Here is a 22382-nt window from a genome sequence, read left to right as displayed (position 1 = left end):
GCTTCTTACTATGTGGTTTCTTCACCATTCTGTAATTTTCTAAAGTAGGAACGAAAGTCAAAGGGGTAGATCTTGATGCACCTGGAAGCATTAATGGAGTTCCCCTTTTGGAGGTAGATTTGGATTCTTTTGAAGATAAACCATGGCGTAAACCTGGTAAGATTATTGTGGATCATGTCAGTTTCAAAAGACTTGTAATATATAAACAGTCATTAGAAAAGCTTTTTTCTAGCATCAGTTTAGCATATTATTTTTTAAATGTAATTCCCATTGCTTTAAGCACTTGATGAGTAATAATGACCTGTATTATTAAAGCTTATGGGTGGTCTAGCATTATATAAAAGTAGACTTTGCATATTGTTTTATTATGGTGCCATTTCTAAAGGAAATAATTTTGATCGAAAACTTTTATAGTCCTGTTGCTTTATGGTGGTAATTGGGAGAAATGGTAAAGTTAGAAGGGGTGATTAGACTGATAGAACTGTAAATTTATATTTCATAGTTTATTATATTTTATATGCTGCATGAAAATAGAATTGAAATCTTTATACACTGAAAGTGTGTTTTAATTTTAGGTGCTGATCTTTCTGATTATTTTAATTATGGGTTTAATGAAGATACCTGGAAAGCGTACTGTGAAAAGCAAAAGAGGATACGAATGGGACTTGAAGTTATACCAGTTACCTCTACTACAAATAAAATTACGGTAATTAGTAAATATTCCAAAAAAATCCCAGCCTTTTCTACTGTCCCAATTTTACTCCCTAAATAAATCAGTTTTTCCCTATAAAGGTGGTTAAATGCTATATGATAGTTTAAAAATTTCATTTTACCATGTTTGTTTTTTTCCCTTCCTTCCCTTTCAGAGTTTCATATTAATGATTATCTGATGTTTTTAGTTTCAAGTTGCAGACTAGCCACAGCTAGTTTGTCTTTATGTGGCCTGTCAATTAAACGTTATGTGGTATCTTAATGGGGAATATGTTATTTAACTTAGGCCGAAGACTGTACTATGGAAGTTACACCAGGTGCAGAGATCCAAGATGGCAGATTCAATCTTTTTAAGGTGAATTTTAGTAAATTATCCTTGGTTGCTCTCATTTTTTGTTCTTGAGTCTGCTCCCATACCACTACTCAAGGGACAAGATTAAAGTGGAAATAGCTACCTTTTTTCCAAACCTTCAGCTTTCTGGTGACTTACAAATTTGCTGATTGTTGTTTTATCTCCACTTTTGCAAGCATGTGAATTATAGTATATTATACTAACAAATGCCAAGTAAAGCTATTCTTGCTATATGTTGTGATTTTATTTTGAGTCACAGTGTATGTTTGTTTGTAGGATATAAAAGTTGATGCCAACAGGCTAAGCATTCATTGTAGACCCTGCTATAATCTTTACCAGAACTGGAGAGTTGTTTTTCCTAATTTTCTGTTTAAAATTGGTAAGGTAGATGGTGTACTGCTTATTATCTGTATGACACTAAAATCATTGGTGTAATGTCTCTTGTAGTTGAAGGTATCTCAAGAATTGTAGGCATTCTTTGAGAGTTGCCAAGAAAGCCTCAACAGATTTGGATAAAGCTATTGATTTTTTAAATTAATGTTTAAAAGGAGTAGATTTCATGAGGGCCTTGCAGGTTGGTTCTACTGCTTGGGTATCGAGTCTGACTTCTGATTTCTCCATTCCATATGATCAGTTCAAAGAATAATAGTATATTTTCATACTTGCTTAGTACATGGCAACCTACAAACTTTTCTTAAATCCTGATTGTATGCTCTTCTTCCTTTACCTTAATTCTTAATTCTTGTATTGAACGACAATGGGATAAAGACTGGGAGTGACTTTTAGATTGGGTTATATACTCAGGGAACTTTTATGGGCAGGAACTTTTCTGTGTCCCTTTGGGGCTACAGCCCTGTCCACCAAAATACTGCCTTATGCAATGCATGTGCTATATCCGCAGATGTAACTGCTCTGCTGGACACAGTTCTGTATAGAGAACTTAATTTTAATTTACATCCTACTTGGGTAAGTATTTGGTTCTTGTTCTGCTATAAATATTTTGAAAATATGTGATGATGTCTATCTTATTTTAAATAGTCATTAGGTTCTTTTTGGTGATAAGTACTTACTTGGGCATTCAATATATTGTTTTCACTACTGAAGTGAGTAGATAGAAAAGTTATCTTGATGTTGAAATTGTTTGCAGTGGTGCTTTTTATTTTCTTCTAACAAAAATGAGAACTGCCTTTTTAAACTACCAGTTTCTCTACACTTTGTCTTTTTGAAGTAAACTTCTAAAACTAAAAAATAAAAAGATACTTCTATGGTCTGGTCTTTTGTTAAAGGTAGTCATTGTGAATGAGGTTTTCATATACATACAGTCTGTAGAAAAATTATTTTGAAGTTTCTTTTGGTTATGTGAGAGGTCTTTGTTCCATGCTGATTCATTTGCTTCTGAATGAATAAGGACTTGAATTTGATGGGTGTAGTCTCATGGTTTTTTTTTGTTTTGTTTTGTTTTGTTTTGTCTTAATAATGTGCCTAGATATTACTCATCTGTTGGAAATACTGATTTGGGAATAGGGTGTGTATTTCAATAATGTGTATGGCTCACATTTTTTCTTTATGTATATTGTGGTCTGTAGGATATATTTTATTGATAGTACTCAAAATCTGCAACTAATGGTAAGGTGGGAGCTTGATTTACATTGAGTTTCAGAAATGTTTCTGTCACCTTAAATAAATTTAAGAATTATCCTTGTTCAGATTTCTGTGGGACGATTATTCTTTGAAAAAGTATTAGTTGTCCTTTACTATCCATTCTGTAACTATGGCGAATACCAGAAAAATTATAAAAATGTAATTGGTATCCCAAATATGCAGTGGTAAATTTCTTAGGTATTAAGTGCCAAAATGTGTATTTTAGACAAAAATGCTATAGAAATTGGAGAAATGAGAGTTGATTACTGTGGGATTAGAAATTATATTGGTGCTGTGTATAGATTTTTTCTATTTTTTTTTTAAGTTTAAAGTGGGATACAATAGTAGGGAAGCATATGCTGTTTTAATCAGAACCTTGAGAGTGTGGAGAAGAGAGAAAAAAAAGTGGTACAGATTAAGGAAATGGCTTGGGCAGAGAAATTTGTTTTAATTGAGTAGAAGTAGATTAGAGGATTATTTAAGAAATCACCCTTACTGGATCAGAGAGTTCTTTTTGGAGAAAAATAGAAGACATGGTTTTTTAGGGTATGGTTTAATATTAGAAAGCTTAGAAACCAGAATGATGAGTTGGCGGAATTAGTTGGATCACTGCCTGTTAGTGATCAGGAGAGTGACTTATAAGTAACACTGTTCTGGTAGCAGTGTATGGTTTGGTTGGATGAAGTCCAAGCTCTTGTCCTCTTATCCACCATTTGAACTGTAATTACTAGGATTGATGAGAAAGAGATAGAAGGGGGAAAAAGAAACTTGCCCAACTTTCTTGATGTATCTGAGCATCTTCAGTGTGCCCAGCACTGTGCTAGATGCTGTAGTAAAGCAGAGTCTTCTGTATTCAGGGAGCTCCTAATCTGAGTGATGTGTACATGTGAGCTAATAACCATAATGTATTGTGACAAGTGTTATATGGGTGTATTGACAAAATTCAGAGGGGAGAGTGGGTTATCCTACATTGCAGAGTCCAGAAGGGTTTGACCAGGACGTGATAAGTGAAATATGTATGAGTTTTCATTAGCAGGAAAGAGAAGTATAGAACATTGTAGGCAGAGAGAGCAATGCGAACAAGAACAGATAGCATGAAAGAAGAGTTGGGGTGGATGAGAAATGGAGGAGAAAAGCCTGGAAATGGTAGAAATGGGGCCATGGTGAGAAAGACCTTAATCTTAAACTAGCCTGCAGGCATGTAGGCAGTAGGCAATAGAAAGCCATTTGAAAGTTCTTGGTAGGAGAATAGCATGAGCAAATCCAGTTTTTAGAAAAAGAACTAGCACCAGGATAAACTATAGAATGTAAGGGGAAAACAGGGAATCAGAGACCAGATAGGGAGCTGCTGGAGTATTGTAGGTGTGGAATGAATAAGAACCCAGACTTATATTGGTGAATGGACAAAAGAACAGACTTAATAATTGTAAGTTATTTTCATATCTACTGTAAAGATATTTTTTCATCCTTAGTCAAGTGAGAGATAAGCTACCCATCAGCATCTTTAACTATTTTTACTTTTTAGTAAGTACATTTTCAAACATACTAGCAAGTAGATACAATAGTACAAATGAACCCCTATGTGTTTATTATAGTGCCTCAGTGATTTATCGACATTTTAACATGATTTGGGGTGAGGGCAAAAGAAGAGTGACTAGTGAGGATGGGTGATGTGTATATAAGAAAAATTGACCACAACCTTCTCTTAAAATGTTATGTCTATGTGTGCACACAGGCATAGATGATTTTTTTCCTTTGGATGTATGAGCTTTGTCACCAGTGTTGTGAATTTCGTAAGCCTATGTCTTGATGTGTTATCATCTGTTGTAGCAAGCATTCATTTGTACCTTCTTAATCTAAAAGTACATAGCCTTCATTTTGGAGATAATTTCTTCTATCACTTTTAAACTTTTTTCTCTGCTTTTTTCTGTCTTTTTGGACCTCTTATTCAAAAATTGGACCTCCTTCTCCTGGTCCTTTAATTTTCTTAGATATTCTCTCATCCTGTATCTCTTTGCTTTCCATTATCTGGGCTGCTTCTTCAGCATTATAATGCTTCTCTTCACTTTTTAACTGTAGCATCCTATTCTTATTTATGCATGCAATGATGCGATGTTATCTTCTCCCTCTTGTCTCTCAAAAGATCTTAATGGTAGGGTGTTTGTTTGTGTTAGGTTTTCTTTTTGTGCATTGTCTATTTTCTCCAAGTTGATTTTTTAAGTTTGTTATTTTTGGCTTCTGACTTTGACTGTTCTCAAATATTTGTTGATCCTTGGCCATTATTAACTCATGAGAGTATGGGCCACTGAAAAGATGGTTGGAAGCTCTGTGCTTGTGGGTAGAACTTGCTGATTGTAAGCTTTACTGTAGGGCAAAGCATTTTTCACAGTCCCTGATGTCATTATCTTTACATTGTTTTGCTTTTTGTTTCTTCCTTTTGTGATAATCTTGAGTTTTCAGAGAAGACAGTCTAGTATCCTGCCTAGAGGGCTTATATTTATATTGGCTGGCTGAAATGTTCTGGCAGCTAGTGTTGTCAATTCCTGAATCTTTGGAGATCTTGTGAAAATCAATACATCTTTGCTTTCTCATTTGTGACTTAGGTTTCAGATTCTTTTTGGCTAAGTCAGTTACTGTTTTTTTTTTAATCTGCTTTTAAAGTTCTGTACTTTGTTGCTTTCCCAATCTTTTTGTCCTTGTAGATTGAAACAAAATTGTAATGAATGATTTATGTGATATTCTGCTTTTACTTTTTTCATCTTAACATGTGGTAAATGTTCTCCTAGGTTACTAAAGTTTTTTGATAAGTAACACTTTATAAATAGTTCATAATCCATTATTTGGGTGTTTCACAACAATTTCTTTTTAGATGTTTTGTAATGTTAAACTTTTGTAAATAATGCAATGAAGGGCAATTGAAAGGAAGTTTACAAAATAATTTAAATTTTGGCATAATTTGTGTAACTATTTAGTTTCTAAAGGTTACAAACTTCAGTTAATTTTTCTTTGGATATGTAAGCTCTGACATGAATATGCTATTATGTTCTGGTTAAACAGATTTTGAGTCTATAATGCTGAGTATAATATCAGAAGACAAACAAGGTGATAATAAAAATGCAAGTTGATTAGAAGGGTTGCTAAAATGGTGAAGATTTTCAGAAGTGTTTAATATAATAAGTATATTTTGAAGAAATTAATAAGAAAAGAAAATAAGTTAGAAACATAAGCCATTTTTACATGTTTAAAAATATACCATGTCTTCCTGATACCTTTTCTCACTTTTTCACCTATTGTAAATACTCTTTAATTTATGCTCTTTCCCTCACTTCTTAGTCCCTTCCATTTCTTTCCAACCTTTCTCCCTCCTTCGCAGTTTTTAATTGAGCATTGACTATGTCAGGAAATGTCTTAGGTTTGGATGGAGAGGGGAGGTAAGCATTAAAGACATAGACTCAGTGGTCTTAGAGTTTATATGACTTAATGTGAAAGTTAAGTAGTGATTAGATAATCATGCCAAAAATTGTATAGTTATAAACTCCATGTCCTATGAAAGTCTTTAAAGAAGTGACATTTAAGCTGAGTCCCAAAGCCAGTCAAATAGCAGATCTATTCGAGCACTTATTGCATGCCACACAATGTTTTTAGTCACTTAGGATACAGGTTTGAACTGGATGCCGTCTGTGTCTTCAGAGATTCTGTGTTGTAGTAGCAGCACGCAGACAATAAACATTAAACAAATAACTTCAGATAGTGATTGATACTCGTGAGAAATTCTGTGAAGAAAATACAAAATGATAATATGATAGAGATTGGGAATGGCCACGTCAAGGAGACATTTGCACAATACTTGAATGATTAGAAGGGGGAAGCCATGAGAGATCTTATAAAGCAGAGGGAACATCTAGTACAGAAGCCCTCATAAAGGAGAAACTTATGTATTAAAAAGAACAAGAAAAAAGGCCATTGTGACAAGGCATGTTCAAGATAAGTCAGGGAGGAATAGAGGAAAACAAAGTTGGGGAGGTAGGAAGGACCCATGCCGTGTAAATCCTTTCAGGCTATGATAAGTTTAGGTTTTATTCTTTTGGAATATTGGAAATTCTGGAAAGCTATAGGAGAATTTTGAGCAGGGAGAGACATGAGTTGATTTACATTTTTAATAAAATTGTACACAGGATGGATTTTAGAGAGTTAAGATCAAAGCAGAGAAACAAGTCAATTTAGCAGAACAGCTGAGATACGGTGGTAGATTTGACCTGGGTTTTAGGAGTAGACATAATGATGAGTGATTGAATTTGGTATATATTGTCAAGGTGAAGTTGACATTGGATATTCATATGTATTGGATAATTGCTAGGTATTTTTGTTTTTTTCTTGAGCAACTCCGTAGATGATGGTGCCGTTTACTTAACATGAGGAAGAATTTGGAGAGGATCAGATTGGGGAATAGTTGGGAAATCAGTAGCTTTGTTTTGGCTATGGTAAGTTTGAGATGCTTATTAGACATGTGAGAAGTTGAATATAAATTACTGGAGCTCAGGGGAACAGTTGAGACCTTAGTGTCAACTCTTGAGTGTTCTTGACATCCCCAGGAAGAGCAGTGCATTTCTTCTTCTGTGTTCTAATAGCATCTTTTATCCCAGAGGTTTTTTTTTTTTCATAGTATTTATTGTATTGCTCTGGTGGTTTGTGTGTCTGTCACAGTCTGGGATTTTGTTGTATTTCTCTCTGTGGTCTCAGTTTCTGGTGCATAATAGATATTTAATAAATGTTTGATGAATAAATCATGTTTATTTTCCATTACCACTTTCTGTCAGTTTTACCTGTATGGAAGTGCAGGAGCAGATTATTAATATGCAAATCAATCTGAATAGAAAATGGTCAGAATAACTGAAATTGCCACTGGTCATTTTCTTAGATGAGGGTAGTGAACATAGAAGGGGAAAATTCTTTAAGGCCTTTCTTAACTGTGAAACATGGAGTCTTAGCCAAGTACCTTGGACTTACTTAATGGTGATCTGAGAGAATTTATGAAAATCCTTAAGAGTTGTAGTTTATTGGACTTTTAGGTGACATTAATGTAAAACTTTTTGCTTATTGGGAACATTTTGATCACATAATCCATCTTTGGTGCCTTTCACCTAGTGCTATTCTAAAATAGGTTTAATTTTATTATATACTCAGCAACGAAACATTCTTCATATTTCATTTCAAATCAGATGTTACAAATTTATTTTAACATCTTTATTGTATTTATGTTTGAGTGTTCTATTAAATTAAACAAGCTAATAACACTTTTTTTTAAGGTACAGCAGGGAAGAACTGGAAATTCGGAGAAGGAAACAGCACTTCCATCTACAAAAGCTGAGTTTACTTCTCCTCCTTCCTTGTTCAAGACTGGACTCCCACCAAGCAGGTTAGTGAGACATTGATGATTCCGTTTTTCTTGAAAGCATTGATATCTTTATCTTGTATTAGTGCTGTATGAAGTATAAAAGCTTTGAATGATACACAGAAAAACTGGAACATTCTACTTGATTGTGGTACAAAATGAATTCTTTGTGAAAATTCATCTAAAAAACCTAGGTAAGCAAGAAATGAAACGTGGTATATAGTTACATGTATGTATAAAGAGACAAAAATCTCACATTCGGGAGTGGTGGTAACAACAATGGTCTTGCTGTTTTCTGTGCTTGTTGTTCTTACATAAAGAATTATTGAACTTGCCAAGTCTAGGTCTACTGGCCCAAAGATGTTTACTGATTTTAGTAAGAGAGATTGTAGAAATTTCAGCTGAAAGAATCTTTCAAATTGAAACCATTTTCTTTTCTTTGGTTTGTTGTGATAATATCTAACTTGAGTTCCACAAGGTACCAATTGTAAGGGGCAAATATGGTGGCAAATGTCCTTTTAACTTAAGCATGGCAAATGATTAGCCTGTTACCAGGAAAATGGTAAAGTGTAAGCTAAGACTGGCGAAGTTTGATGTCAGCAGTTTAATCTGGGGTTAGATAAGAATAACTTAAAACAGTTGTTTATCTGGGCCTAAAACATCAATAACGCAGCTGTTACTAGTTCTCAGCCAGATCATTTACTTTTTGTGTTACTTGCTTTAATTTATTTTATATAGTTTCCTGATTTTGATATTGTGATAACTGTATACTGTATGAATTCAGAAAGAGAACATGTAGTTTAGTCTTAAGATCAATATACTTGAAACTTTCAGCCAAAATTAAATGTCACAAAGCCATCTCAGATTTTGACTGTCTCTTAACAATTAGTAGTCATGGACATTGCAAATTAGGTTTTTTAAACTAAATGCAACCTTATAAAACGTTTGACTAAAAAGTTAATGATAGCTGAGGAATCCTGATTCTTTTAATATGTAATACTCTTTTATTTTTTTTTTTGTATTTTAAAAGAGATCAACTTTCATTCATTGAGTATGGTGTTTTATACTGTAAAGTGGTGTTAAGAGCTTGGATTCTAGATCTAGACTTCTGGGGTTCAGATTCTGGCTCTGTTACTTACTGGCTGTGTGTCCTTGGGCACATCCTCTAATTTTATTCTTTCATTTCTTAATCTATGTAATAATAATACTACATAATAAATACCCTCACAAGGTAGTTATGTATATAAGTGGATTAATTTATGTAAGGTGTGTAGAACAGTGGTACATACATAATAAATATTCTATATGGGTTACTATAATTAAACTAATTGAACTTTTAAAAGTCAGTAGCGGTTTTTCTATATTTTGCCTAGCCATTCCCATCCCCCCTTTTTTGAAAATTTGGGTCAGATTATGTAGGGCATTGTGCCATTATAAGGGTTTTGGCTTTTTATATAAGTGAAATATGTGGGGAGTCACCATCAGATTTGGAGCAGGGGAATGAAATAATCTAACTTAGGTTTTTAAAGTCAGCAGTTCTTAACTGCTTTATTAAGCTCAGACTACAGAAGGATTAAGGGCAGTACTTGGGAGACCAGTTAGGAGACTAACAATTATCTAGACGAGAGATGGTTAACTTAGACCAAGGTGGCAGTGGTGCAGATGGTAAGATGCAGTCAGATACTGGATACGTTCCAGAAGTAGTAAAAGATCTTTTATATCTGAGGTGGAAAAGACTACAGAAGGAATGATTTTTTGGAGGAAGAAGACCAAGGGTTCAGTTTAGGACATAATAAAATTGAGATGCCTGTTAGACATACAAGTGGAAAATTTGCGTGGGAAGTAGATACATGAATCTGGAGTAGAGGGGAAAGGTATGGGCTGGAGGTACAAATTTGGGAGTGTTCAGTGTTTTAAATAGTATTTACGTGAATCTATGAAACTGAGACTGTAAAAGCAGTAAGTATTATTAGAGAAATGGTAAGAGGACAGAGCCTTGGGACATTTACTTGCAGGTCAGAAAAATAAGAATGAACTGATAAGAGGATGGATACTAGTGAAGAATGACTAGTGAAGTAGGAAGAAAACTCTGTATATATCTTGAAAAGGATATGTTTCAAAGTAGGAGATATATTTAACCATTAAGTAGTATTGATTGGCCAAGAAGAAGAGGACTGAGAATGAATTTTGGATTTTAAAATGCATAAGGGTCATTCATGATTCTGACCAGGATCATTTTCAGTGGTATAGGGTGAAGATTTAAAACAGATTTTTTTGGAGTGGATTCAAGAGAGAATAGGAGGAAAGGAGAAGAATTAAAATGAGACAATTAGAATGAGGAATTTGAATGAACAAAAGGAGGTTTTTTGTTTTTTCTTTTTTCTTTTGAGGGAGCAGAGAAATGGGACAGTATCTGGTGGAAAATATGAGGTCAGGAAGAGAGTTTTTTCCAAAATGAAAAAAATATATATGTAGCATGTTTGTATCCTTATGAGAATAAGTTACTAAGGGGGAAAATTGGTGATGCAAAAGTGAGAAGGGACAATTGTTAAGAGCATTGTCCTTAAGAAGATCAGAGGGGGTGGGAAGTATAAGGAGAGGATTTAGCCCTAAGGAGGAGCATGGACAATTCACCCTTTGTAACAGGGGGGACAGCAGGATAATGTGAAGGAGGGTGGGTACATAATGGTGATGGGAACAACTGAAAGGTCTCTTTCTGATTGCTTCAATTTTTCCCAGTAGCGTAGGATGCAGGCCTGTCTGGTGAAAGGGAGAATAGTGGAAGGGGGTTCTGAATGTTTGAGAGGAGAGGAGACGGTCTGAAATAGTTATTTAGAGGTGTGTGGATAAACTGGGGAAAAGGAGCAGGATGGCTAGGCAGTTACCTGGAGGGAAATCTGGGGTCAAGAGAGAGCTTTTATATATGCTGATTTTTATATGCTGATGGGAATAGAGTGAGCAGAGTGAAAAATCGACACAAAGAGACTACATTTCCAGCTTTTCCTGACATTAATGGCCATAGGTTGAAAATGAGACAAGTTAGCGTGTTTAGGTGTGTTTCTCTTGCCCTTGTCAAGTACTCATGTGTTCATGAAGAGAAGCTAGAGCTGGATTTAACAGGTTGAAGTTACACCAGGCCTATATGACAAAGGGTTAGAGGGGCAAGGAAGGTGAGAGTGTACTTGAGGGAGTGATTATAATGATGAATCATGGATCTAAGGAGAGCTGAAGGCCAGATGGGTAAAGAGTGATGGGAGGACACTGGTGGATAAGGACAGTAAAAAGAAGATAAATGATAGAAAAATTAGCAGATTCATCACTACTAGTAAAAAGAATGGATAATTACCACCACAGCTTCTAGAAGCAGACCCAGCATATTAGTACTGCCACTTTTGGGTATAGAGAACAGTACTCATTGCTCATTAGAAAAGTTTGTCTTCTGGATTCATCTTCATTTGATCAAAAGGATGTTTTTTGGTCATTGTGAAGTATTCCCTAATAAATATTTGTGTTTTACTGTTTATAAAGTATTTTTGTTTTATTCTTTATACTTAAGGAAATTAGAGCAGTATCTTTCAAAGTAAAATTTTATTGACTTTAGGGAGAAGATAGTAATGTCCTTTAAGGCATAAAGCTGACTGCACAGCAAGTATTTAGCGATAATGAGGTATACTACTGACCTAATCACTGTATTTCGATTGTTTAAATCTTAGATTTCCTTACTAATACATATAAGGCTGTAGGCTGTTTGCACAGAACTTTTTTTTTTTTTTTGGTAGTTCTTTGTATTCTATCAGTAGGAATGCTAGGTTTCTAACTTTCTGTACTACCCAGCAAATTGGTATACCTAAGTAAAAATGTTAATATCTAATATAACAATGTTTTGCTTAATCTTTGAAGGTTTTCATATCGATCAATAAGCAGAATATTACCTTACTCCCAGAAGCCCCGGTTGTGCCCCCTTCATTTATTGTGTTCATCTTTTAATGTTGTATTTTGAGAAAAATTGAAACTTATAAAAAATTGCAAGAAAAGTATAAAAGAAGTCTAAATACTGTTCACCCAGATTTCACCAGTTATTAACTTTTTGCCATATTTACTTTATAAAAGTTCTCAAAAATATTTCTTTCCCTGAACCATTTGAATGCTAATTGTAGACATTGTACCTTCTTACCCCTAAATACTATGTCATATATTTCCTAAGAAAAGGATATTCTGTTCCATTGGAAACAAAAATCAAAGTCACAACATCTAATGAATCAGTACTTTAATATACACACCATAAATTTTGCAGATTACTTCAGTAATATCTTTTATGACAGTTCTTTTCTTTCCTTTTATTTTGGATTCCGTCTAGGATTATTCATTACAATTAACTTTTATTTCCTTGTACTTCTTTGATTGGGACAGCTTCTCAAACATTCTTTGGATTTGTTGACATTGAATTTTGAAGAGTATAATCTGTTCATTTTGTAAATCATCCCTCAATCTGGGTTTGCCTGGTGTTTCTGAACTATTAGAGTCAGGTTTTGCTTTGGGGCAGGAATACTGTATAAGTAATACTGTGTTCTTCTCAGTGAAACAGCCTGTAGGTACATGATGTCAGTTTGTTCCATTATTAGTGGTGTTAACTTTAACTTTGTTGTGGTGGTGTTCTTCAGGCTTCTGCAAAGTTACTGTATAAATAAGTAATCTGTGAGGAGACTGCATAAATATCCTGTTTGTTTGAACTTTCCAAGAACTTTTATGTCCATTGATGTCTTTTGCTTTAATGAGTTATTACTATAATGACTACAAAATAGTCATTGTCTAACTCTTATTCCTCTTATGTTTATTAGTTGGCATTCTCTTTTAAAAATGGGCTTTTTCACCTCTCTCACTTACTTCTTATTAGACTCATTAATTTTTATTTTTTGTGTGAAAGAGAGTATACATGGCTTATAAATATGTCTTATTTGTATATGTGGTATATATGTGGTTATAATTCATATTGGTGCTCAAATTGTCCAGAGTTGGTCTTTGGAAACATCTTCTGACTGGCTCCTGTGATCTTTTGACATGTCCCCATCATTTTTTTTTTTTTTTTTGAGGATTTCTTTATTTTCTGGCATTACTAGATATTTTAGTCTTATCTTGTACTTTTTGCTGCCCCTCCCCTAGAAGCTGCCATTTCTTGAAGGGACCATGATGCCTTTTAGTGGGAAATGGTAATTAGTAACTATGATCTTAGCTCTAGTTATGCTCTATGCTATTGGGGTGTCACTATTTCTAGGCCTTTACAGCACCCAGAGCTAGGGAAAAAAGCAATTTCAGTATGAAATTGCCATATGTATATTCTTCTTATAAAGTTTTAATCATGCAGTCATGTTTCTTTTACTTCCAGTATGATACCACAGGTTCTACTTGTCTTTTCCTATTCCATATCGCATCTTCCTTTTCCCAAGTGGGAACCAAGTTCCCAAGTTCTATATGTATATTCATTTGCTTAATCTTGAAATACACACAAAATAGATTAGAACTCTGCACCTACCATTACAGAAAAACAAACGTAATAGAGCTCAAGATTTCGTGGCAGTTTTCACTTATTTAGACTGAGGGTATATAGTCAAAATATTGTACTCAAAAATTTCCTTCAGAGTGGTAATATTAGTCATTTAAAATATGATCCATTGTTTCTGTTTGTACTTATTTAGTATTAGCATTTCTATTCCTCATGCTTATTGACTTAGTTATTTTCTGCATTTATAAAACATTTAACATAGTTTCAAAGGCAAGGCCATCCAAAAGTATACTCAGATTAGTTGCTCTTCCCCAGTTTTTTCATTCCCATTAATAAACAGTTTTATTTCATCTAGTTTCTGGTTTATTCTTCCTCTGTTTCTTTTTGCATAAATAAGCAGATACATAAACATACATATTTTTTCTGTTGCTTTGAAAGACTGTCTTATTAGTCCTTTAAAGGATTGGCAAGAGTGTAAATAGTGGAACACCAGAGGTAAAAAACTTTTTTTAGAATTTTACTTAGAAAGACTTTAATTATTTTGAAATGGAATTTTTATGAAATACGTATTTAGGCTTTTATGAAACACATCAGAATGTTGCTGTTAACTGGTTACGCTAACAATATTTATTCATATTATTGAAGAATTAGGGAAAGAAATAACCAAAGTTTTGAATACGGTTTTGTGAAACTGCAGAAATTGTTACTAATTTATAAAAGCACAGAAATTTATTTCTTGATACTATATGTAACCTGAAGTAAACCGTTTGGTTCTTTTCTCATTTCTGCATTTTGACATCATACTGTCTGTGTTGAAAAATATTCCTAAAAATATTCTAGAGTTAATGTTGATAACAGGCACATCTATATTTGAATACCACTATCAGTCTGAGTCCCACAGCAAGTATTTCAGGTGACTTGAAGAGAATGATACTATAGGAACATGCTAAAGGACTTCAGAAAAAGCATGTCAAGGAAAAGAAGAAACAGAACAAGGGGGGTCAGAGACAACAATATGTAAGAAAAACATAGAAAATTTATCTCACCAGAAACAGCACCTCTTCTCAGTCTCAGACAAGTACTGCCTCCAGAAAAGCCAGTTCAAGCGTTGGGAAGTGGCAGGATCGATATGGGAGGGCCGAATCACCCGACCTAAGGTAAGGCTGTTTTTAAACATTGGATGCTCCTGATGTTTAGATCATCAGTGTTGTTTTGTCTTATTAGAAAGATAATAAATTTTGAGTAGACTGTGCCATATTTTCCCCCTAAATTATATTTTTCAGTATAGAATTGAAGGATTTTTTAAGTTACCTCATGAATCAGGTCCTGTCACCTCATGTCTTGCCCTTCATCTCTCCAGCCTTTTGTAGTATATTATTAGTTGCATGGAACCATGCTAATGGGTGCTGAGTAAATGTTTTTTCTTCCCCTTGCTGCAGGTTTAATTTTCCTTTCTCATATCATACCCTATTTAAAAATCCATGGGTGCTTTTCACTATCTGTGGAATAAAATTTAGCCCTCTGAGCCTGTCTTTAGGACCTATAAAATTAGGCTCCACTGAGTCTTTTCAGTCTTTATATCCCAACAACAGTGCGTTAGCCTGCCAGTCTATTAAATGGGTCTACCAGCTGTCCTAGGAAGTAATACGTACCTTTTACTCATGATCCACCCTCCATAGAATTTTGGTTTGTGTTCTAAATCTTAAATTAACAAGCATACAGCCTTGGATGGGTATTGTAAATTCTCTCAGCCTATAAAATGGGAATAATAATTTCTATCCTAAGGGATGTAATGAGAAGCAAATATTTTAGGGTATGAAAATGCATTGCCAACAGTAATCAGTGTAAGCAATTATACTTTGCTTGCCTTAGAAATAAAGACTAAGATACCTTCCTAATTTATCTTTTGAAGTTTTAAATAAGGTGATAGTATATGGGGGTTTATTTTGTCTGCTTTTGTGGTTAAAGAATTTTAAGCTTTCTTCCTGGGCAGTTTTGATGCTAATGTGCTTTAAATTATTTTCACTTACAAACTTTTAAATATTTAAGTTATGATCATATGTCTTTGATCATAACACCTAAAAGAAAAGTAAAGGGAGGAAACACATCAAAATTTTTATTTTATTTTATTTTATTTTATTTTATTTTATTTTATTTTATTTTATTTTATTTTATTTTATTTTATTTTATTTTATTTTATTTTATTTTATTTTATTTTATTTTATTTTATTTTAAGATTGATCTCCATTATATATTGTCCATGAATAGTAACAATTTCTAGTCAACTTGCTTTGATAGGATTTCTTGTTAAGGAGAATAAGTTAGTTATTCTCAAGAGGATATTCATCTCAAAGTCAAAAATGTTTTAACTTTTTAATGGATGTCCAAATGATAAGTATAGTAATTGATGCAGATAAAAATATATTACTTATATTTTTAGAGTAGTGTCAGTTATATGTATTGTTTTAACAGGTTATAGAATGAAAATGTACATACATTACTATTATTTTAAAAGTATTCATGGACAGTTTTGCATCTGTAGTATACAGTATAGATTGATCTTAGTTTTTAAAAGTAAAATTCTCCTTGAAGAACCAACAGGAAATTTCAGGAGTTATTTTAAATAAAGAAAAGTTAAATCTGACAAGTGTTGACTGGAGTGTATGAGCCTTTTCACATTTAATGTTCCTGTGGAACCCAAAAGTTAAATAGCAGTGCTAATAATATACTTCTAAATGATAACTGATTTGGTTATTATATTATAGTACATCGTGCATAAACACTTTGATTTATATTTAACCCGACTAGCAGCATGGACAGCCTATTTACTCTACCAAAAGGGCACAGTAGAGCTTTCATTTTCATCAAGCTACTGTTGATAATGAATGAGTAGTCATCTATGTGTAAAAAGAATAACTGCTTTCTTAAACTTAGAGAGTTTTATGGCCCAAGTACTGGATTTGTGTATCAAATTTGGTTTTGCACTTATGTGAATGTAGGATAGTTCTCTAAAATCTCTAGGCCTCTGCTTCCACGTTTGTAAAGTGATGCGGCTGGACTATGTTATCTGGAAGACCTTTTTAATCCTGAAATTCTTTATTTTCTGGCTAGTCCTTGATTTACATGGAATAGGAGATCTAAGAAATTAGGGGATTTGCTGAAATTCATGGCTAATAAGTAAGAGGCACAGCCAGGGCAAGAATTCCTAGGTTTTTTGCCTTCAAATACTGCAGTGCAGGCAAGTTGACTTTCATAAGCAAAGCCACAGAAATACTTAAAATCAGTTATTTTGTTGTAATTTTAAACTTTACGTTTGTTTCTTTTGCTACTGTTGTATTTTAACATCTGAAATTCCTTTTATATCAATCATTTGACTTGTAATCTTTACTTAAAATAGTTGTGTTTTTTATACGATAATTTATGTCTTGAAATAAAGTAGTTATTTTATAAGGGAAATATTAGTTCTTATATCTGAAAGTGAAACATCTCAGTAGTTAGACTGTGCAACTTCCATTACACTACCCCTTCACCTCCACTACCAAAATAAGATGTTTTGGTAACTCAGAAAACTATTCTGATTTTGTGATTAGTCTCAGGGAATATAGGTAGTAGGAAGTTTTGACACTGTATTTTCAATGTGTATTTTGTGCTTTTGAAAATTAAATTTAAAAAAATACAGGAAACACACTTTCTTGCAACATAAGATAGAAAATGAGATTCCAGCTCTTGTAATTAATGTAAGTGAGAAATGGGGAGGTTTTTTTTGAAACATTCCTTAAGTCTCTTTTTAAAGAACAGTTAAACAGTGGTTGAGATCCTGTTCATAAGTTACTATATTGGGAGACCCAGACTTCTTTTCTTACCCTGTTACTCTTAATTTATACAACATAGTATTTTTTTTTAACTCTTCAAGCTAACTATGTATATAACAGTAACATTTTATTGGTCCAAGTTTGTTTTGTACATTCAGATCTGTAACTCTTGTAAAGCCAGTTGGAAGAATGAAGCAGTTTTAATGAACACAAAAAACTGAAATTGGCAATATGGATGATTGCTATAATCTTATCGTGATGTCTAGTTTATTTCTGTATTTTGTTTCCATTTTATAATTTCAAACTGTGCTCCTGTTAGTAATTAGTTGCAAATTCTAGGTTGTTTTATTAAGCTTGTTTTCCAAAATCAGAATACTTTTTAACTAATTGAGGCTCTTGAAAGAGGAATAGTAAAAATTGCTTTATATTGTAGAATCACTGAAATATTTAAACCTGCTTCCATTTCTTATAATAGACAAACTTAAAACTTACAATAAAGCAGAATGTTGAATGAACATTAAATCTAAGATCGACTTCATTTGTTCTTGCACTATGTCTTGATGAAATCATACACTGAAAAAATATACCTGCACCTTCATAGCATGTGAGCACTCTGAATGCATGTTGCTGTATTGTGTAGCTTGTTAACATTTTATGTGATTGGACATATGAAGGCATTTATTTTTTTAATTACCTATGGAAGCATATCTTTTTCTATCAATGATACACTTAAGAAATTCAGCTAAGCATAAGTATGGCCGGCAAAGCTTTATTCCAAGCTCTGCACAAAAGTGAGTAAACTTGGCTGCCCTAATGAACACATTTATGTTCTCCAGTGAGTTAAATTTTAGCATATTTCAGGTGTTTTTTTTTTCAATATAGCTGAAAAAGTAGCTTGATATTTTAAAAATTCAGGCCCCAGAAAATTAGCATGGAAAACAACACTGTAGAAGGGAAGGGTTTAGAGTTGTTCATACCCGAGCCTGAATCCAGTGTTGGCACTCTATTTCACAAATCATCCTCTTTCCACATCTGTGAAAATGAAACTAATTGGACTTGTATCTTACTTGCAATGTACATATGGATGACATAATTTTTAAGCTTGTGAAAGAGCTATTGCAGGGCACCCGCTAAAGTTTTAGGTGTCTTTGGATCACTGCTTCCATTATAGGCTTTAAAAATAGTTTGATAGAAAATAAACTGCATGTCCTGAAGACAGTTTTTAAGTACTGTTATTTTTATTTTGGACATGTATCACTTTTCTAGACAGAGTTTTTTATTAAGAAGTCTCTACCTGAAAAACAGAAGATATTTTCTTTAAAAACTGTGTATACAGTATAGAGAATATTACTCTCGTGCTTGTGAAAGTAGGAAAAAAGAAAAAATAGAAGCAGTACTGTCAAGTCCACAAAACTCAAAAGGTCAGTATGAAAATATGTATGCAATGAAATCCGTAAAATAACTGTCAGACCTTGATAGGTATAACTTTATATTTATTGAGTAATATTGAGTTAAATATTAACTTCTATTAACTTCTTTAAATTCTTTCTAGAAGAGGGCAAAATATAAGTTTCTTTTTTGAGCATGCTATTAGTTGTAGTCCTCGACTTTGTCTACATTTTGGAATTACATGGGGTGAGCTACAAAAAACGATCGATGCTTAGGCCTGAGAGACTCTGATTTAAATATTTGTTGTGCACTCTGGGCTTTGGGAGGCTTAAAAGCTCCCCAGATGATTCTGATGTGCAGGCAGTTTGAGAACCACTGATTTAGAGACTGAATTCTGGCTTGGCATAAAAACTAAAATCAAATGTTAATTGAGCACCTTGGAATTTGAAGTAAGTTGATAGATTTAGCTATAATGAGAACGGATACTTGCATAGCATTTTACAGCCTCAGAGAACTCTTTCTTGTATGTTATTCTCATTTAATTTATAGTCTCTGCCTCTTTGAAAGTCTTTTCGTTGGTAATCACTGTCAAAGGTGGATCATGCTTTTTCTGTTGCACACAGATTGGTAGCTAGTATATTTGCCAAATTGGAATCCTCTATAATATATTTTCCCTACTCTTGTTCTTACCTCCATCTAAAATGTCCTCCTTTCCCATCCTATGTGGTTAAATCCATTCTACGTGTCTTTCAAAGCTCATTTCTTTCCTAAAGTTGCTTAAGAGATGTCACACCAATTTCCATGCAGAAGTGTTACAGCCATCTATTCAGATGTATGACCTGAGTTAGATAATCATACTAAGTGCATTTGTCTTTAATTTGGGAATATGAAATAGTCACATTCTAGTTTTTATCTAGAGATTCCATCCTTGAACAATCTGCTGCCCAGTTCTTACTAGAGGGTCTGTTGTGAGAAAACTGTGTTCATAGATTTCTGCAAGGATATGTGATACATTAATTTTTTAATTAAAAAAATAGTGGTTTTTATTAAAAGAATAGTGGTTCTGAACTTTGAAGCAGTAGGCTCTTTGAAAATTTGCTGCAAACTGTGGACTCCTGCTTGAAAAATACATGTATACACATGCATATATTTAGGTTTAGTGACTTCATTATCTCTCTGTATCCCATGTATACTAGTTAAGAACTCTTGCTCAGAAATATCATTAAATCCTTAGATTAAGCTTGGCCATCAAAAGGACAGTGTTTTCAAACCACAACACACTGTTTTGCTGTCCTGATTAAATTACTTTTGTTGAATTGTACACTGTTATGCCTCATCCAGTATTGAGGAACATTTTGAGAAACAGGTCTGTGACATTCACTTTTGTTTTTATTGTAGTGATATTGGAGACTTTGTCCCTATTTTCAGTGTATTTCAAAGCATGAGATTGCAATCCGTTAGGAGGGTGTGAAATCAGTTTTGGTGGTCTCAACCACCAAATATTTCTTGGTTTTATTTTGTTTTTTTCCTGTGTTATATTTAAATATGAATAAAATCTTTTAATTTTAATGTTACTTTTTCCTTTACAGTAAGTACTGTTTTGTAAAACTTTTGTTTTTTGTTTATGTGTTTACTGGATTGCTGTGCAAAATGTATTTCTTAAATAACTTTTGTGGTTTTAAAAGTTTAAAACTGCTGTGCTCTATCATACTTTCTCTTAAGGTGAACTCGAAGGAGAAATCTTTTTCTTTTATTCTCATAAATGTAAAATGGAAATAATAGTTGCTACCTCATAAGGTTATTATGAGGAGTAACTATATATAACATGCTTAAAACAGTGCTTTCCTAGCACATAGTAGGTTCTCAATAAATATTAGCTATTATTATTACCAAAAAAAGGAGTCTAGAATTAGTGCTTTGTTTTTACCTTAATGCACATTAAAGACTTTGTTATTAAGAATGTCCTTTATTTTGGCTGTTGAAAGATAGGAAGTTCGGAGATAAATTTGTGTCAAAAAATTAATAACTAACCTTTTGTCTATCTTCCCTTGTTCCTGAGTTTGTCACTTTTAAGATTTCTGTTGTGTCTATGTAAGCAGCTTTCATACCATTTTTGGAACATCGGAATCATCAAAATAGTCATTTTAATTTAATTCCATTAAAATTTCACAGATGCCTTCATATTTATCTGTGCTAGGAGGAAAGGTAGAGGTTCTTGTGAATATTCATTGCCTGTATCAAACTGAAGGTTAATGAAACTGCAGATATCCACCATTGTTAGTTGCTGTCTCTTTCGCCTTTTTACTATATGATTGAGTCCAGAATAGAGAAGAGAATCTTGATGGTTGCATTAGCTGTCTGCTTTACTGAACAGATACGTAAGTCCATTTAAACCTGTGCTATGTAGAAATCTAAGTTACAGTAGATCTTCATGGTGAAGCTCTACTAAATCTTTTTGTGCATTAAAATAAAAAGTAGTACATTGTAAACTTTAAGAGTAGTAAGGTTCAATATTGCTTACCATAATGTGGCATCTGTGTCAAATAGTAAGGCTTTTTGTTACTTTGATACATATGTATCTGTTATAAAATATTTCTGACAAAATGGTAAACTTCACATTTTCTAATTAAGGTAAATCAATTTGTATGATAAAAATGCTTGAGCAAGGAGGTGTTATATTTATGGGAAAATAAGGAATTGCAGTTTTCTAGACTCCCTCTAACAATATACATTTAAGACTAATTTCTTATTGGTATGTTTTTAGAAACAGTATTTGCCATTTTGAATCTTAGTGATAGAATAACCCATTTAAAGCTGAAAAAACTGATCAGACTTCTCTGGACCATACTGAAGAAACTTTAATAAATGAGTACTCCCATGTGTCCCAGAATTTTTGAAAGCAGAAATCCTTAGAAATCCATGGTCAAAGGTTGTAGAATCTTTCCCCTTTTGTTACGTCTAACAGTTTGGAGAATTTGCAATCCAAATTGCAAATCCAAACAAATTTGTGAGAATTTATTCTTGTAGGGAATAAATTTTAAGAAGATAGAGGAGAATCCAGTGATTGAGAATAGAACAGAATGGAAAAGAAAATAGGAGAGTAGATAAAGATTTTTACTATGAAGTCTAGGTAGCTATAAATGGTGGGTAATTCTGGCCTCATAATATATACCTTTATCTCTTGGGATGTTGGAATCTAAAATGTATGTATATATGGGAGAGTGCTTTGATATGAAATTATAGTGGTCATAGCTTTGTAATATTTTAAGTTTTAGGAAAAAAATTGGAGGAATATTTGTATTATGTCAGAGGTATTTGAATTTTTCTAATATGTGAATGTTAGGATAGTTTCCCAGCTATACTGAAGGGTACAAGTTAAGTAAAATCACTTTTGATCTTTGAGATCATGAAGGAACTTAGGAGGTCAATGACCCAGGCATAAAATCAGAAAGGCTTGAATGTTTTTTAAATGTATTAAAATTATAGAGAACATAAGTCTTAAGTGGGCAAGATGGTAGGTAGGAATTAACTGTGTACTTGAAGACATTTCAAATGCAATTATAGACTTTCTGTAGGGCTCTTTGT

General features: G+C 33.3%; 1 protein-coding gene across 43 annotated transcripts in view; it reads left to right on the top strand.

Moving 5' to 3' along the window:
* Positions 1-22382, top strand: part of FIP1L1 (factor interacting with PAPOLA and CPSF1) — a 68700-nt gene that overhangs the window by 9696 nt on the left and 36622 nt on the right. For 7 of the 43 annotated variants that reach the window (XM_074347975.1, XM_074347982.1, XM_074347959.1 and 4 more), the window contains 5 exons: positions 49-156; positions 576-706; positions 998-1066; positions 8011-8120; positions 14646-14753. In XM_074347975.1, coding sequence (XP_074204076.1) covers positions 49-156; positions 576-706; positions 998-1066; positions 8011-8120; positions 14646-14753 — 526 coding nt within the window. Of the gene's footprint in view, positions 1-45; positions 157-575; positions 707-997; positions 1067-8010; positions 8121-14645; positions 14754-22382 lie in introns of all 43 variants that reach the window. The other 36 variants (XM_074347993.1, XM_074347969.1, XM_074347942.1 and 33 more) reach the window with 15 other exon arrangements.

This window comes from Camelus bactrianus, chromosome 2 (genome assembly GCF_048773025.1).
Source record: "Camelus bactrianus isolate YW-2024 breed Bactrian camel chromosome 2, ASM4877302v1, whole genome shotgun sequence".
NCBI classification, from domain to species: Eukaryota; Metazoa; Chordata; class Mammalia; order Artiodactyla; family Camelidae; genus Camelus; species Camelus bactrianus.
Note: the sequence above shows the minus strand (reverse complement) of the source record. Positions and strands in the feature narration are given on the sequence as shown.